The following is a 17,924-nucleotide window of genomic DNA, read 5'->3' as shown; positions in this document are numbered from 1 at the left end:
TCCACTATTCTAAGTATTGACATCACACATATTTAGATTTTACACACACAACGCAGGTCCCATTTTTAATCCTCTCTCTGATCAAAAAGAAAAGTACAGATGAATAAATGAAATCAGCACTGCTTGCCACTTTGCACCCAAATGCTAAAAATCGGAAGGACTCTCACTATATTAAAGCTACTCCTTCCCCCAAACAACCTTATTACAAATAAGGCAAACTTCCCTTTTCAGTCAATTGTGAACAAATGTTAAAACTGTTAAAAGGGCTTCACTTAAACATGTTTCTCCACAAATAGTGCTTACAGAGATATTTGAAATTCTTTTACATCTTTTGAAAATATTTCTGAAATGTTTTCTGTGATAGTGGCAAGTTTTCAAGACAGTATCCTTCACTGGTAATATGTGAAACTAACTAAAAAAAAAAAAAAAAGGCTGTATGCCCATTTTCCATGTGCTTTAATTCCAAGGCCAACACTTAGATAACATTTATTCTCTTCTTTATATTCAGGGTGTTAAAGGATTAGCAAAGCAGGTGAAGAGCTTGCCAGTGGTCAATTACAACCTTCTCAAGTATATTTGCAGGTAAGAATTGTCCTAAAGACAAAACTAGGCCCTCCCTGGTGGCGCAGTGGTTGAGAATCCTCCTGCTAATGCAGGGGATGCGGGTTCGAGACCTGGTCTGGGAGGATCCCACATGCCGCGGAGCAACTGGGCCCGTGAGCCACAACTACTGAGCCTGTGCGTCTGGAGCCTGTGCTCCGCAACAAGGCCGCCATAGTGAGAGGCCCGTGCACCGCGATGAAGAGTGGCCCCCGCTTGCCACAACTAGAGAAAGCCCTCGCACAGAAACGAGGACCCAGCACAGCCAAAAATAATTTTAAAAAAAAGACAAAACTAAATTTAAGAAGACTGTATTTAGCCTGACACTAATTTACTTTTGACAGTGAATAAAAATCACTTAACTGCTCTGACCTCCAGTGTTGGCCTCTATAAAACTGAGGTTTGACAAGGTGATTTTTTTTTTAAATAAATTTATTTATTCATTATTTATTTTTGGCTGCGTTGGGTCTTTGTTGCTGCCCGTGGGCTTTCTCTAGCTGCGGCTAGTGGGAGCTACTCTTCATTGTGGTGCGTGGGCTTCTCATCAAGGTGGCTTCTCTTGTTGCGGAGCACGGGATCTAGGGTGCACGGGCTTCAGTAGTTGTGGCACATGGGCTTAGTTGCTCCGCGGCATGTGGGATCTTCCCAGACCAGGGCTTGAACCCGTGTCCCCTGCATTGGCAGGAGGATTCTTAACCACTGAGCCACCAGGGAAACCCTTGACAAGGTGTTTTCAAAAGTTTCTCTGAGCACTAAAATTGTTTGATTTAGTAATTTGCTGTTTCTGCAGTCTCTCTGGCCTCTACATATTAAAGATATGTTGCTTTGAACTTCCATCCAGGTTGTTTATAATTGTACCATGTACCATTGTTTAACAGAAGGAGCGTGTATCCTGGCATGAGAAAGATCTGCCCAGGAGTCCAGATTCTACCACTGACTACTTACGTGTCTTTATGCAATTTTCTTATCCTTTTTGAGACTAAAGATCCTAATAGGTAAAAAGGTAGTGAAAACACATATTTCACACAGCTGTTTTAAAAATTAAAGTATATTTTAAAATTTTATATACCTATACATTTATACATATAGTGAATGCTAATATTAATTTTTTCCATTTCTCTCAAGACTCATTGAAAAAACATCGTAACTCAATTCTGCTAGAATAATAATTGTGCTTCATAAAGCTCTCTCTCAATGACCATGTTTAATGTCAGGGATGCTATGTACCATGTCTGTGCCCCTATTTAAGAAATCAAGTATGTACTATTGAAACATATTAAATTTATTTTTTTTAATTTTATTGGAGTATAGTTGATTTACATGAAACATATTAAATTTAAATAAAGAGATTAATGATTGGCACTACAGGTCATTGTAAAGTATTTTAAACGATAGCTTCCCAGTCCATTTTTAAATAAAATTAAATTTTTAATTCAGTACAGTGCATCATTTACATGTGTTTTTTGCGTCATGATTAGATAAATGTACAGCTGACTGGGAACTATGGAGTTTAAGACTCATGCCAGACACTGTGGAGTTCATTGTCAACTGTAATTGAGTAGGAATTCCAGAACCTCCTGCCATACTTTTTCTGGTGATGGTTAGCATTCAGGAAACAAACAAGACCTTAGGTTTCAGAATTTGAAAAATCAAGAAATAGTTTCACAGATAAGATAGACTTATTAACATAGAAGGGTTCCATCCCAAGTTTTTGAACTAATTCAAGCTATTGTAGTGGATAAGAAAAGGATGACAGTCTCTTAAGTAAAAGGGAAAAAGGCTTTTTGGAGAACAGTATTGCAAGTCTTTATCTCCACAATAGAAAACCTTAACTTCTCTTAACACATTTAAAGCAGACTTTTAATTTCAGCTATTTCAAATAAGAAATAGTAGTTTGACTTTTTGCCCTTCAGTTTTGCTATAATTAGGCTGTATAACAGTAGTGAACATGTGGAAATAGGCACTTTTTAATTTTTATTTTTGGCCACGCTTGTGGGATCTTAACGGCAGTGAAAGCATGGAGTCCTAACACTGGACCACCAGGGGATTCCCAAACAGCACCTTTTTAAAAACTCATGGTATAGTAATCAAGAGTTCAGACTCTAGCGTCAGATCACCTGGATTCAGATCTCAGCTCTGCAAACTCTGTGTTCTTGGAGAAGATTCTTACCTCTCTGGTGCCTCATGTGTCTAACCTGTAAAATGGAGATAATGGTATTTACCTTACAGAGATGCTTTGAGAGTTTAATAAGTTAGCACGACTGACACATAATAAAATATATTATTTTAAATAACACATAAAATAGGTTAAAACTTTTTTCATCACTTCTTTGTCTCATTAGTACAATTAGTAAGTGTAAGGTCGGATCTTAACAAACGGCACCGCGAAACAGAGGAAAGCTTCAAGTGAGCTTTATTAGGGAGCGCTCCCGGGGCGAGGTTCACTGGTCGGAGAGAAAGGGGCCAGAGAAGTTGAACCCGGGCGAGGGTTGGGCAAGATTTTATAGGGGAAGAAGGGAAAGGGGTGTGGTGAATCTGGGAGGGCGCAGGGTGTTCCTTATTTGGTGGTCTTTTCCGGTATCCTGGGGGACCGTTAGTCCCGCTCCTCGAAAGGCGGGAAGGCTGGGCCGGGTGCAAAGTCCCCAGGTCAGTTCCTGGAACTGGGTGGTCCGGAAAGTCTCCAGGTCAGTTTCTGGAACTGGGTGGTCCGGAGAGTTTCGGTCTGATGCAACCTGTGAATCTGATTGTGTTCCCCTGCCTCGGGCCAGTTGGCCTTACAGTAAGCCATGAATTAATAGAAGTTCTTGTAGAAACAAAGAGGGGATGGGAAATGAAGAAAAGCTGAAAAATTACAAAAGCAATCTCTGCTATTAAAATCATTTGGAGATAGTGGGAAGCAGCCGCATAGCACAGGGAGATCAGCTCAGTGCTATGTGACCACCTAGAGGGGTTGGATAGGGAGGGTTGGAGGGAGGGAGATGCAACAGGGAAGAGATATGGGAACATATGTATATGTGTAACTGATTCACTTTGTTATAAAGCAGAAACTAACACACCATTGTAAAGCAATTATACTCCAATAAAGATGTTTTAAAAAAAATCATTTGGGGAAAGGGCTATTTCATGCCTCTAATTCGTTAGCACCTAACAAGTTAAAACAATCTGTGCCTGCAATTTTCCATATCAGTAGAACTGAGGTTTTATTTTAAACCATGTTTGATCTCATTTTTTAATAGACTATAAATTCGAAGCTCACAAATTACTCCACAAAGAGAGTTGATTCCTCCTCTCTGAAATAAGAGATTGTACCAGACAATCTTATTTATAGTTCTTGAATTAAATATATATATAAATTTAATATTTTATTTAGGGATTGGAAAGAAATTCATATTCTTGAATCTCAAGTCCACATTAGCATTATCCAAACACTCTTGTTCCTGTGACTGACAGGGAAACCAAGCCAAGCCAGGCCAGAGCAGATATTTGATATGATCCCTTATGAGTTTGATCCTTAATAATTTGCAATATACATTCTGCACATTTGACAGAGAGATGTTTGAATTCCTAACGAATTTTGTGTCCATAATCATCTTTGAATGTACTCCACTTCATAAATTTCCTGATAACCCATTTTCTTCCACTAACAAGTTTGATCCCATTGTGTTTTGTTCATACTCTTGCACCCAACAGGTTCTTGGATGAAGTACAGTCCTATTCAGGAATTAACAAAATGAGTGTGCAGAACTTGGCTACTGTATTTGGCCCTAATATCCTGCGCCCCAAAGTGGAAGATCCTTTGACCATTATGGAGGGTAAGTAAATTATTATCTTACACCCTCATCAATAGAACTGTCTCTTTGTTGTCTTGAATCTATTCTCCTATGAGGAAACTAGGGAAATAAGTGAATCCATGGTAACTCCATTCATGAACTCAAGTTCTTCAAATACAAAAACTCCTCTTTGGGAGTCAGACATTTTTTTTGGAGTTTACTAAACATAACTTACCAAACGATTCCTTAGGAGTTTTATAAGAATAAATGGAACTTCCATAAGTCATCTGCAAAATATCACACAAAAATGGGAAAAAATCTAATTCACTTTTTGAGTCCAATGCAATTTTCAGAAAATTCAAATAGTTACTATTTTAAGTTAATGTATTTTTATTAATTCTGGTTTTATTTGACGAATTTCAAGAGGCAGAAAATATGGGCCTTTGTAAGATAATGCTGCTTATTTACCTTGGGTTAAACATGAAGAAATTCTTGTTTTCTATATTACAAAATGCCTCAAATTCTTTTCCACAATGAACTGTTACTTCTGTTTATTTCCAGCAGGCCTCACTGCTTGAGTACTTTTCTTACCTGTGGCCATCAGTAGTACTGTTGATGTGCAGGTCTTGCTGAGCTGAAAGAGTAAGGTTAGAAGATGGAAAACTGATTAAGCAGCAGAAAAGACAGAACTAGACATAGAGATTGTTCAGAGATCTGCAGAGGGTATTCCTCAAGTCTTTGCCTAAGAATTGATTTATGCTTGCACTAGAGGACTCTACACTGCTTTCTGGGAGAGAGTACCAGAAATCAGTACTCTGAGCCATTCCTGGGCCTTACACCAAGCTTGAAATAATTGTGTTTCCCACAACCAGAGTAGAAAACCCTGACATTGAGACATTGTATCGAGACCTCAGAAAGGTATTACCTTGGTGATAATGTTAAAAGTTACAGTCTCTATATAAAGTTTTTAAAAGAAATCCCAATGATTCAATAGAGATTTGGGGAAGAAAAGGAGGAATAGTTGGAGCACAAAGGACTTTTAGGGCCATGAAACATTGTTCTATATGATACTGTAATGGTGGATACATGATATTATGCATTTGTCAAAACCCAGATCTCACAAAGAGTGATTTCTAATATAAACTGTGGACTTTAGTTAATAATAATGTGTCAATATCGGTTCATCAATGGAATCTAAAACTGTTAAAAACCTAAAACTGCTCTAAAGGTTTCACATTAGAAACTATGCAATTCAAAAGGACATGGATCGGGCTTCCCTGGTGGCGCAGTGGTTGAGAGTCCACCTGCCGATGCAGGGGACATGGGTTCGTGCCCTGGTCTGGGAAGATCCCACATGCCGCAGAGCGGCTGGGCCCGTGAGCCATGGCCGCTGAGCCTGCGCGTCCGGAGCCTGTGCTCTGCAACAGGAGAGGCCACAACAGTGAGAGGCCCGCGTACCGCAAAAAAAAAAAAAAAAAAAAAAAAGGACATGGATCAAAATAAATCCTATAAATGTAAAAAACTCCAACTTATCTTCAAACCCCTAACTGTATAGCAAAAAAAGTCCAACAGAATTTAAAGATATTTTTTCCAAATTAAAGCAGTGTGCTAAAAAAGAAAACATATGTTCCCCTAAGACTTATAGTCAATGTTTATGTCAACTTTATCCATAATATCTCCAATCTGAAGACCGATCAATTGTCCTTCAATTACTGAATAGATGAACAAATTTTGATACATCCATGAAATGGAATTCTACTCAGCAATAAAAAGAATGAACTACTGATACATGGATAACAATATGGATAAATGACAAAAGCATTATGCTAAGTGAATAATGCCTAGACACAAAAGACTTCATACTGTATAATTGCATTTATATGAAATTCTAGAAAAGAAAAAACTGTAGTGACAGAAAGCAAATCAGTGGTTGCCATGGATAGTGGATTGGCTACAAAGGGGCACAAGGGAATTATCTATATAATGATTAGGTGGTGATTAAAGGACTGTCATTTGTCCAAATTTATCATATACCTCACAGATATCTTGTACATGTGCAAAATGAGACATGTACAAGGTAATGTATTGCAAAAAATACAACCTGAATCTACATTTCAATAGAATGTTGCCATACATATGTATTTTAAAGTGCCTAGGTACCTTCAAAGGAAAATTGAATTCTTATCCAGGTCTTATGAAAAAAGTGTCCCATAATATGGTATTTAAGTTCAACCTGTATAAAATTATATGAGCCTGGGGAATTGTTGGAACATGTAGTCCAGTGGGACTCCCAAATCTGCTTGGACTCTTCAGAATGGACAGGTGATTATAACCACTCTGACCTCATTTATTTCGGCTTCATGTTTCTTATTAGCATTCTAAGGAAGAGAATGACAGAGAGGGGAGAATAAAAAGGAAAAAAAGATAGTGCATATAATGACACATACATCATTATTACTACCAGGCTAGTCTGTCCTAAATGGCTATAAAAATTGAAAGGAAGTCACTTTGCAAGAAATGATTGCCATTTACTATTCTGGAAACTAGATGAAAGCAAAGCCTTCCAAGGTAATAGAAATATATTTCTAAATCTCTAGGGATCTGACACTCACTCTATAATCGTGGCAGGTATACACTGGCATAGTTCTTCACATATTTCATCATGGAGACCTTGAGGATATCTCTCTTCAATTAATTAAATACCTCACACAGTTCACAACTGTGATAAAAAGCAGTGATGTTTCTAAATTGCTACATAATTGATATGACAATCCAGTTTTCTACAAGCCAGTCTTAAAAATATTAAATCCAGTTATCATCCATAAGTCGGTCTTAAAAATATTAAAAGTATTTGCAAAAATGTGAACAGTGTACCTCTTCTCCTTACTTCGATTGTTTTTAAAAAAATAAATACATTGTTTTTATTAATATGTAAAAAAAAAAAAAAAGCAGTGATGTTTCACATGTTAATATTCCAGTGATGGGGAAAGCTCAGAAGTTACTAAAAGAGAAAAGATAGATATAGAATACCATTAATTTCATTCAGTCTTTTTTCTTCCATAACTCCATCATAATTGATGATTCAGTAGATAGTTGTCTTTTATTTAGTTTCTTATTAGAACAACACCGAGTTTACTTATTATTACTACAGTTTTAAATCCAGCAGCTGTTCTAATTTCATTCTTTTACATGTAGCTGTCCAGTTATCCCAGCACCACTTATTGAAGAGGTTGTCTCTTTCTCCATTGTTTATTCTTGGCTCCTTTGTCATAAATTAGGTGACCATGTGTGTGTGTGAGTTTATCTCTAGGCTTTCTATCCCGTATTATTGATCTATATTTCTGTTTTTATACAGATACCAAACTATACCGTAGTATAGTTTGAAGTCAGGTAGCCTGATTCCTCCAGCTCCATTTTTCTTTTTCAAGATTGCTTTGGCTATTCGGAGCCTTTTATGTTTCCATACAAATTGTAAAAATTTTTGTTCTAATTCTGTGAAGAAGGCCAGTGGTAGTTTGATAGGGATTGGATTGAATCTCTAGATTGCTTTAGGTAGTATAATCATTTTCACAATGTTGATTCTTTCAATCCAAGAACATGGCATATCTCTCCATCTGTTTGTATCATCTTTAATTTCTTTCATCAGTGTCTTATAGTTTTCTGCATACAGGTCTTTTGTCTCCTTAGGTAGGTTTATTCCTAGCTATTTTATTCTTTTTGTTGCAGTCGTAAATGGGAGTGTTTCCTTAATTTCTCTTTCAGATTTTTCATCATTAGTATATAGGAATGACAGAGATTTCTGTGCATTAATTTTGTATCCTGCTACTTTACCAAATTCATTGATTAGCTCTAGCAGTTTTCTGGTAGCATCTTTAGGATTCTCTATGTATAGTATCATGTCATCTGCAAACAGTGACAGCTTTACTTCTTCTTTTCCAATTTGGATTCCTTTTATTTCTTTTTCTTCTCTGATTGTTGTGGTTAAAACTTCCAAAACTAGGTTGAGTAATAGTGGTGAGAGTGGACAACCTTGTCTTGTTCCTGATCTTAGTGGAAATGGTTTCAGTTTTTTACCATTGACAACGATGTTGGCTGTGGGTTTGTCATATATGGCCTTTATTATGTTGAGGAAAATTTCCTCTATGCCTACTTTCTGGAGGCTTTTTATCATAAATGGGTGTTGAATTTTGTCGAAAGCTTTCTCTGTGTCGATTGAGATGATCATATGGTTTTTCTCCTTCAATTTGTTAATATGGTATATCACATTGATTGATTTGTGTATATTGAAGAATCCTTGCATTCCTGGGATAAACCCCACTTGATAATGGTGTATGATCCTTTTAATGTGCTGTTGGATTCTGTTTGCTAGTATTTTGTTGAGGATTTTTGCATCTATGTTCATCAGTGATATTGGCCTGTAGTTTTCTTTCTTTGTGACATCTTTGTCTGGTTTTGGTATCAGGGTGATGGTGGCCTCATAGAATGAGTTTGGGAGTGTTCCTCCCTCTGCTATATTTTGTAAGAGTTTGAGAAGGATAGGTGTTAGCTCTTCTCTAAATGTTTGATAGAATTTGCCTGTGAAGCCCTCTGGTCCTGGGCTTTTGTTTGTTGGAAGATTTTTAATCACAGTTTCAATTTCAGGGCTTGTGATTGGTCTGTTCAGATTTTCTATTTCTTCCTGGTTCAGTCTCAGCAGGTTGTGCATTTCTAAGAATTTGTCAATTTCTTCCAAGTTATCCATTTTATTGGTATAGAGTTGCTTGTAGTAATCTCTCATGATCCTTTGTACTTCTGCAGTGTCAGTTGTTACTTCTCCACTTTCATTTCTAATTCTGTTGATTTGAGTCTTCTCCCATTTATTCTTGATGAGTCTGGCTAATGGTTAATCAATTTTGTTTATCTTCTCAAAGAACCAGCTTTTAGTTTTATTGATCTTTGCTATTGTCTCCTTCATTTCTTTTTCATTTATTTCTGATCTGATTTTTATGATTTCTTTCCTTCTGCTATCTTTGGGGTTTTTTTTGTTCTTCTTCCTCTAATTGCTTTAGGTGCAAGGTTAGGTTGTTTATTTGAGATGTTTCCTGTTTCTTAAGGTAGGATTGTATTGCTATAAACTTCCCTCTTATAACTGCCTTTGCTGCATCCCATAGGTTTTCAGTTGTCGTGTCTCCATTGTCATTTGTTTCTAGGTATTTTTGATTTCCTCTTTGATTTCTTCAGTGATGTCTTGGTTATTAAGTAGTGTATTGTTTAGCCTCCATGTGTTTGCATTTTTTACAGATTTTTTCCTGTAATTGATATCTACTCTCATGGAATTGTGGTCGGAAAAGATACTTGATACGATTTCAATTTTCTTAAATTTACCAAGGTTTGATTTGTGAACCAAGATATGATCTGTCCTGGAGAATGTTCCATGAGCACTTGAGAAGAAAGTTTATTCTGTTGTTTTTGGATGGAATGTCCTATAAATATCAATTAAGTCCATCTGGTTTAATGTATCATTTAAAGCTTGTGTTTCCTTATTTATTTTCATTTTGGATGATCTGTCCATTGGTTAAAGTGGGGTGTTAATGTCCCCTACTATGATTGTGTTACTGTCGATTTCCTCTTTTATGGCTGTTAGTATTTGCCTTATGTATTGAGGTGCTCCTCTGTTGGGTGCATATATATTTACAATTGTTATATCTTCTTCTTGCATTGATCCCTTGATCATTATGTAGTGTCCTTCTTTGTCTCTTGTAATATCTTTGTTTTAAAGTCCATCTTGTCTCATATGAGAATTGCTACTCCAGCTTTCTTTTGATTTCCATTTGCATGGAATATCTCTTTCCATCCCCTCACTTTCAGTCTGTATGTGTCTATAGGTCTGAAGTGGTCTCTTGTAGACAGCATATACACAGGTCTTTTTTTGTATCCATTCAGCCAGTCTATGTCTTTTGGTTGGGGCATTTAATCCATTTACATTTAAGGTAATTATCAATATATATGTTCCTATTACCATTTTCTTAATTGTTTTGTGTTTGTTATTGTAGTTCTTTTCCTTCTCTTGTGTTTCCTGCCTAGAGAAGTTCCTTTAGCATTTGTTGTAAAGCTGGTTTGGTGGTGCTGAATTCCCTTTTATTTCTTTTTCTTCTCTGATTGCCATGGCCAGGACTTCCAAATCTATGTTGAATAAGAGGGGTGAGAGTGGACATCCTTGTCTTTTTGATGATCTTAGTGGAAATGCTTTCAGTTTTTCACCATTGAGTATTTGCTGTGGGTTTGTCATATACGGCTTTTATTATGTTGAGGTAGGTTCCCTCTATGCTCGTTTTCTGTAGAGTCTGTTTTTTAAACATCTTTATTGAAGTATAATTGCTTTACAATGTTGTGTTAGTTTCTGCTGTATAACAAAGTGAATCAGCTATATGTATACATATATCCCCATATCCTGTCCCTCTTGTGTCTTCCTCTCACCCTCCCTATCCCACCCCTCTTTGTGGTCGCAAAGCATCAAATTGACCTCCCTGTGCCTTTGGGTGTTGAATTTTGTCAATATATTTTTCTTCATCTATTGAAATGATCATATGGTTTTTATTTCCTAATTTGTTAATATGGTATATCACATTGATTGCTTTGCATATATTGAAGAATCCTTGCATTCCTGGTGTAAATTCCACTTGATCATGGTGTATGATCCTTTTAATTTGTTGTTGGATTCTGTTTGCTAGTTTTTTGTTGAGGATTTTTGCATCTATGTTCATCAGTTATATTGGTCTGTAATTTTCTGTTTTTGTGATATCTAACATCATACATAAAAATAAGCTCCAAATGGATTACAGACCTAAATTTAAGACCAGACATTATAACACTCTTAGAGGAAAACATAAGAAAAGCACTCTTTGAAATAAACCACAGCAAGATCGTTTTTGACCCACTTCCTAGAGTAATGAAAATAAAAATAAACAAATAAGACCTAATTAAACTTAAAAGTTTTAGCACAGCAAAGAAAACCATAAACAAGATGAAAATATAACCCTCAGAATGGGAGAAAATATTTGCAAATGAAGCGATGGACAAAGGATTAATCTCCAAAATATACAAACAGTTCATGGAGCTCAATATCAGAAAAACAAAGAACCCAATTAAAAAGGGGGCAGAAGACCTAAATAGACATTTCACCAAAGAAGACATGCAGATGGCCAAGAGGCACATGAAAAGATGCTCAACATCACTAATTATTAGTGATGCAAATAATTATTAGTGCAGCAAATAAAAACTACCATGAGGTATCACCTCACACCGGTCAGAATGGCCATCATCCAAAAATCTAGAAACAATAAATGCTGGAGAGGGTGTGGAGAAAAGGGAACCCTTTTGCACTGTTGGTGGGAATGTAAATTGATAGAGCCACTATGGAGAACAGTATGGAAGTTCCTTAAAAAACTAAAAAGAGAGCTACCATGTGACCCATCAATCCCACTACTGGGCATATACTGTGAGAAAACCATAATTCAAAAGGTCACATGTACCCCAGTGTTCACTGCAGCACTATTTACAATAGCCAGGACATGGAAACAACCTAAATGTCCAGCAGTAGATGAAAGGAAAAAGAAAATGTGGTACATATAAACAATGGAATATTACTCAGCCATAAAAAGGGACGAAATTGGGTCATTTGTAGAGATGTGGATGGACCTAGAGTCTGTCATACAGAGTGAAGTAAGCCAGAAAGAGAAAAACAAATATTGTATGTTAACGTATATATGTGGAATCTAGAAAAATGGTACAGATGAACCTATTTGTAGGGCAGGAATAGAGACGCAGACATAGAGAATGGACATATGGACACAGGGCGGGGGGAAGGGAGGGTGCGACGAATTGGGAGTTTAGGTTTGAGATAAATACACTACGTAAAATAGATAGCTAGCGGGAACCTGCTGTATAACACAGGGAGCTCAGTTCGGTGCTCCATGATGACCTAGATGGGTGGGATGGTGGGGTGGGGGGGAGGTCCAAGAGGGAGGGTATACGTATAGCTGATTCACTTCATTGTACAGCAGAAACTAACAACATTGTAAAGCAATTTTACTCCAATAATAAATAAGTAAATAAATAAATCCAGCAGCTGAAATATAGTTGGACAAGTACATGATTTGCAGTGAGAAGATGAAGAAGCATCATATTTCAGCCTGGTCACTTATCATCTGTGTGTCCCTGGGCAGAACTGTAACCTCTCTGAACCTCAATTTTCTCATCTGAAAAATGTTAAGTCCTATCTCACAGCCTTCTGAGAAAATTTAGAAGATGTAAGTGAAACATTTCCACCTAACACAGTTTCACAAACTCTAACACACACAGGAATAATCTGGGAATATTGCTGAAATTCTGATTCAGAAGGTCTGTCTGTGGTGGGTCCTCTATGCTCTGCTATTGCTACTATTTTGTTATCGTTGGTGTCATCTGGGGGCTGGTTAGAAATGTAAAATCTCATGCCCCACTCAGTATTTACATTTTAACAGAATCTCCAGATAATTTGTATGAACATTAATGTTTGAGCAGCACTGGCCAGCATCAGACCTAACAAACTGCAGATTCCTAATCTAAATATGTTAGAAGTTTTGAATCATTACAGAAGTGTGAAGGATATAGATGAATATAACACATATTTTCCTATTCAGAATTTGACTATAAATTATATTCAGAGCCAAATCTTGCCCAGGTGTTGCTTTAAGCTAATGAGTGGCCTCATCCCAAGTCAAGCTTCTACTCTCTGACAGCTACTAGAAGCTATTTCAGTAGATATCTTCATTGTCAAAAGCACTTATCATTTTCTTCACCAAATTTATTTAAGTATTTTAAATAATATTACCTTTACTAACTAAAATTTGTTTCCCTGTATTTATTTATCAGAGACTACTCTTAGGAGCTTTTATCAACACGGTAAAAGAAACACAGTTAACACACCACATTAATATAGTTCAAGCCAAAGCAAAGATGATTAATGCTTTCATGAGCCTACACTGCTTTATTGTGGGTATATGAATAAAATTCTTAAAAAGATTCTTAGGGGGTTGGGACATCTAAAGTTGTGAAACTAATTTAGAAGCCTAGTTAGTGGTGGTGGCCTATTTTAAGGGGTGGGAGCAGCCCAGCATGTAAGTCAGTGAGGAATATGTGAAAATATATTTTGAGATTTCAGCTAATATGCCATAAAACCTGATAAATCCACCAATTTTTAGAAAGAATATTACTGCTTTTTATGATAGATTAGCCTTTCTATCCACTGTTGTCTGAGTTATTTTTACTATCTGAAACTTGTAAGGTATTGATTTCTAATCATACTTTACAGTGAATAATATAAATATAAGGATCAAATGAGAACCTTAGCATTTTCATTTGTGTAAGAGAATTATTTTCTTTCTTGAAGGTCTTCTCTTTGTTTAAAATGCCCTGAAGTGTTGATATTTCTTTAGAGCAGATTTGCTATTGGCAAATTCTCTGTTTTTGTTTAGCTAGGAATGTTTTATTTGTCCCTCATTTTTGAAACATAGGTTTGCTGGATAATATAATTCTGGCAATGAGAATGATGAAAAATCAGCTGATAATCTTATTGAGAATCCATTATACATGAGTTGGTTATCTCTTGCTGTTCTCAAGGTTCTCTTTAAGACAGTTTGACTATGATGGATCTAGGTCTGGATCCTTTTGCATTTAGCTTGGTTGGAATTTGATGAGCTTCTTGAATGTGTAGACTCATATTTTTCATCAAATTTCTTCAAATTCCAGCAACTCTTTCTTCAAATATTCTTTCTGCTCATTTCTCTTTCTACTCTCCTCCTGGGATACCATTACGCCTATGCTGGTATGCTTGATGGTGTCCCACAGGTCTCTGAAGCTCTGCTCATTTGTCTTTATTCCTCTTCCTTCTGTTCCTCAGACTGGGTAACCACAGTTGTCTTCAGGTATGCTGATTCTTTCTTCTGCCTGCTCAAGTCTGCTGTTGATCCCCTCTACTGATTCTTTTCATTTCAGTTATTGTACCTTTCAACTCCAGAATATCTATTTGATTCTTTTCTACACTTTCAAGCTCTTTATTGATATTTGGCGAAACATTATTCTCACTTTCCTTTGGTTCCTTCATTTATTAGAAAACATTTAAAATAGCAAATTTAGGGCTTCCCTGGTGGCGCAGTGGTTGAGAGTCCGCCTGCCGATGCAGGGGACGCGGGTTCGTGCCCCGGTCCGCGGTCCGGGAGGATCCCACGTGCCGCGGAGTGGCTGGGCCCGTGAGCCACGGCCACTGAGCCTGCGGGTCCAGAGCCTGTGCTCCGCAACGGGAGAGGCCACAACGGTGGGGGGCCCACGTACCGCAAAAAAAAAAAAAAAAAAAAAAAATTAAAATAGCAAATTTAAAGTCTTTGACCAGTGAGTACAGTGTCTGGGTTTCCTCAGAGTCTGTTTTTTTTTTTCTTTTTTTTCCTTGTATATGGGCCATGCTTTGTTTATTTTTTGCATGTAGCATTATTTTTTTGAAAACTGCATGTTTTTTAAATAATATAATAATATGGGAACTCTGGATATCAGATTCTTACTCTCCCTTTGTTGTTTTTGCTGTTTGTTGTTTGGTTTTTTAGTGAGTTTTCTGAAATAATTCTCTAAAGTCTATATTATTTGTCATCCGTGGCCACTGAAGTCTCTGCTTGGCTTACTTAGTTGTCAGCTAAGGATTGAACAAAGATTAAAAGACTAGAGCTAATAAGTTTCCCAGTCTTTACCAAGACACTCTGTGTTCATGTTGGGGCAAACTTTCAACACTCAGCCAGGAAGGTTACAACTCTGCTTTAGCATTCAGATCCTTTTTGTGCAGAGCCTCAAGATCAGTCAGAGGTGAGAGCTTGAGGACTTCTCAGTTCTTTCCTGAGCATGCATATAGCCCTAGGCATGCACAGAACCCTAAGCATGCATGTAATCTTCTAAATTCTCAGGAATAAAGCAGAGCTTTTCAACACCTCCTTTGGAAGTCTCTTTCCTCAGATTTTCCTTCTAAGCTTTTTGTTTAGCCTATTGTTTGTCTTCAACTGTTATCCACTTGCTTCAGGCAAACATGATTTTAAATGAAAGAGCCCCTAATTGTTTTTGACAAATGGCCTTGAGAAAGTGTTGCTCACCCTGGTCAAATTCTTATTTAGATAAAATGAAGACAAGCCTCTTGAGTGGTATCTTCCAGGGAACCACCAAACAAGTAAAATAATGACAATTCTTTGGGAATGGGACTTTGAAGGATTTCCATCCCTGCTTTTCCCATTCCAGTGGCTGCCAGACTGCTGGTTCCCACTGTGATTGTGGGCTGTTGGTTTTCAAGGCCACTGCAGAGAGGAGGATAGGAATAGGATGAGTTAAAATACCACAGTGCTTGCTGTTCTGTACCAAGATTCAATGATTTTTTTTTTTAATAAACACTCTCCAGATTACAACAAGCCTTTAATTTCCAAAGTTCTGCAAATGATGATTCAGAATATTTTTGTCAGTTGCATTTATGGAGGAGAGGATTCTTGTAGGTCTTTATTATACCATTTTGGCTAATGTCACTTAAAATGCCCTGAAGGTTTTGAATGCTGAGCAAAAGTTGTATGGAACTTCATTGTCTTGCTATATTATAAAGACAGACCATATATCCACTAGAGATTTTATAGGGTTCCACTTTGAGATGCCACTACAAATGTCTTGATAGTTTGAGGCAATTGTCTGATGAGAGATAACAGTAACTTCCTCAAAGAAAGGTTTTTCCTAATTAAATGTCAAACTTCCAAGAAATGTGTGACAATGAAGAGGCTGGTCTTTGGAACTAATTAATTCTGGGTTCAAGCCCTGCATTTTCTCCTTAATAGCTTTGGGATGCTGATCAAGTTATTTAACTTTCATAAGACAGTGATAGATAGAACAGTATCTATTCATAGATTTTTTTTTTAAATCCAACTACACTAACAAAAGTAAAGTGCTTGGTATAGTTCATGTTAACTGCTCAAGAAATTTTAGCAGTTAATATTGCTATAGATAATATTGCTATTATCATCATTAAGAATATAGTTTGGCACTGCTAATAATAATGCTGAATGTTCACCTGAACTCTTTAATAACTCTTTAAGAGTCACATTCAAAATAAGAAATAAAACTGTTTCACTCATACTATTTTGTTTTCTGTGCAATTCCAGGCACTGTGGTGGTCCAACAGTTGATGTCAATGATGATTAGCAAACACGATCACCTCTTCCCCAAAGATGCAGAGTTGCAAAGCAAGCCCCAGGATGGAGTGAGCAACAACAACAATGACCTTCAGAAGAAAGCCACCATGGGTCAGCTACAAAACACGGAGAACAATAATACCAAGGACAGTCCTGGAAGACGGTGCTCTTGGGACAAGTCTGAGTCTCCCCAGAGAAGCAGCATGGATAACGGATCCCCCACAGCTCTATCAGGCAGCAAAACCAACAGCCCAAGGAATAGCGTTCACAAACTGGATGTCTCTAGGAGCCCCCCTCTCATGGTCAAAAAGAATCCCGCCTTCAATAAGGGCAGTGGGATAGTCACCAATGGGTCCTTCAGCAGCAGTAATGCAGAAGGACTTGAGAAAGCCCAAACCACTCCCAATGGGAGCTTACAGGCCAGAAGGACCTCTTCCCTGAAGGGGTCTGGTACCAAAATGGGCACCCACAGTGTACAGAACGGAACGGTGCGGATGGGCATTTTGAACACAGATACCCTCGGGAACCCCGTGAATGGTCGCAGCATGAGCTGGCTGCCCAATGGCTATGTGACCCTGAGGGATAACAAGCAGAAAGAGCAAGCTGGAGAGTCGGGCCAGCACAACAGACTCTCCACCTATGACAACGTCCACCAACAGTTCTCCGTGATGAGCCTTGACGACAAGCAGAGCATCGACAGTGCCACCTGGTCCACTTCCTCCTGTGAAATCTCCCTCCCTGAGAACTCCAACTCCTGCCGCTCCTCCACCACCACCTGCCCGGAACAAGACTTTTACGGTGGGAACTTTGAGGACCCCGTTTTGGATGGGCCCCCACAGGACGACCTTTCCCACCCCGGGGACTATGAAAACAAAAGTGACCGGAGGAGTGTGGGTGGTCGAAGTAGTCGTGCCACCAGCAGCAGCGACAACAGTGAGACCTTTGTTGGCCACACCAGCAATCACAGTGCACTGCATAGTTTAGTGTCCAGCCTGAAGCAGGAAATGACCAAACAGAAGATAGAGTATGAGTCCAGGATAAAGAGGTGAGGAAAATCTGGAGCCCCAAACTGCCAGAGAGGGTGTGATAGCCTCCTAATATGAGACAGGCTCACCCAGAGGGTAAATATGCTGACTCCAAAGTCAGAGACTGGGTAGCTTCACCATTTGTAAGCTGTGGGACTTTGGGAAAGCTCACTTCATCTCTGTGAATCTCAGCTCCCTAATGTGAACATTTTAAATTCTAGCAGTATCTACCACAAAAGCATGTAAGAAATCATTGCACATTGTCCCTGGCACAGAGCAGTTGCTCAGTAATACTATCTCTTGTC

General features: G+C 37.9%; 1 protein-coding gene across 7 annotated transcripts in view; it reads left to right on the top strand.

The window, feature by feature from the left end:
• The window catches only part of ARHGAP24 (Rho GTPase activating protein 24), a 780,792-nt gene that overhangs the window by 757,148 nt on the left and 5,720 nt on the right, over positions 1-17,924 (top strand). For 6 of the 7 annotated variants that reach the window (XM_060147878.1, XM_060147877.1, XM_060147883.1 and 3 more), the window contains 3 exons: positions 509-582; positions 4,291-4,412; positions 16,565-17,639. In XM_060147878.1, coding sequence (XP_060003861.1) covers positions 509-582; positions 4,291-4,412; positions 16,565-17,639 — 1,271 coding nt within the window. The remainder of the gene's footprint in view (positions 1-508; positions 583-4,290; positions 4,413-16,564; positions 17,640-17,924) is intronic. The other variant, XM_060147879.1, reaches the window with a different exon arrangement.

Source organism: Lagenorhynchus albirostris, chromosome 4 (assembly GCF_949774975.1).
Source record: "Lagenorhynchus albirostris chromosome 4, mLagAlb1.1, whole genome shotgun sequence".
Lineage (NCBI taxonomy): Eukaryota > Metazoa > Chordata > Mammalia > Artiodactyla > Delphinidae > Lagenorhynchus > Lagenorhynchus albirostris.
Note: the sequence above shows the minus strand (reverse complement) of the source record. Positions and strands in the feature narration are given on the sequence as shown.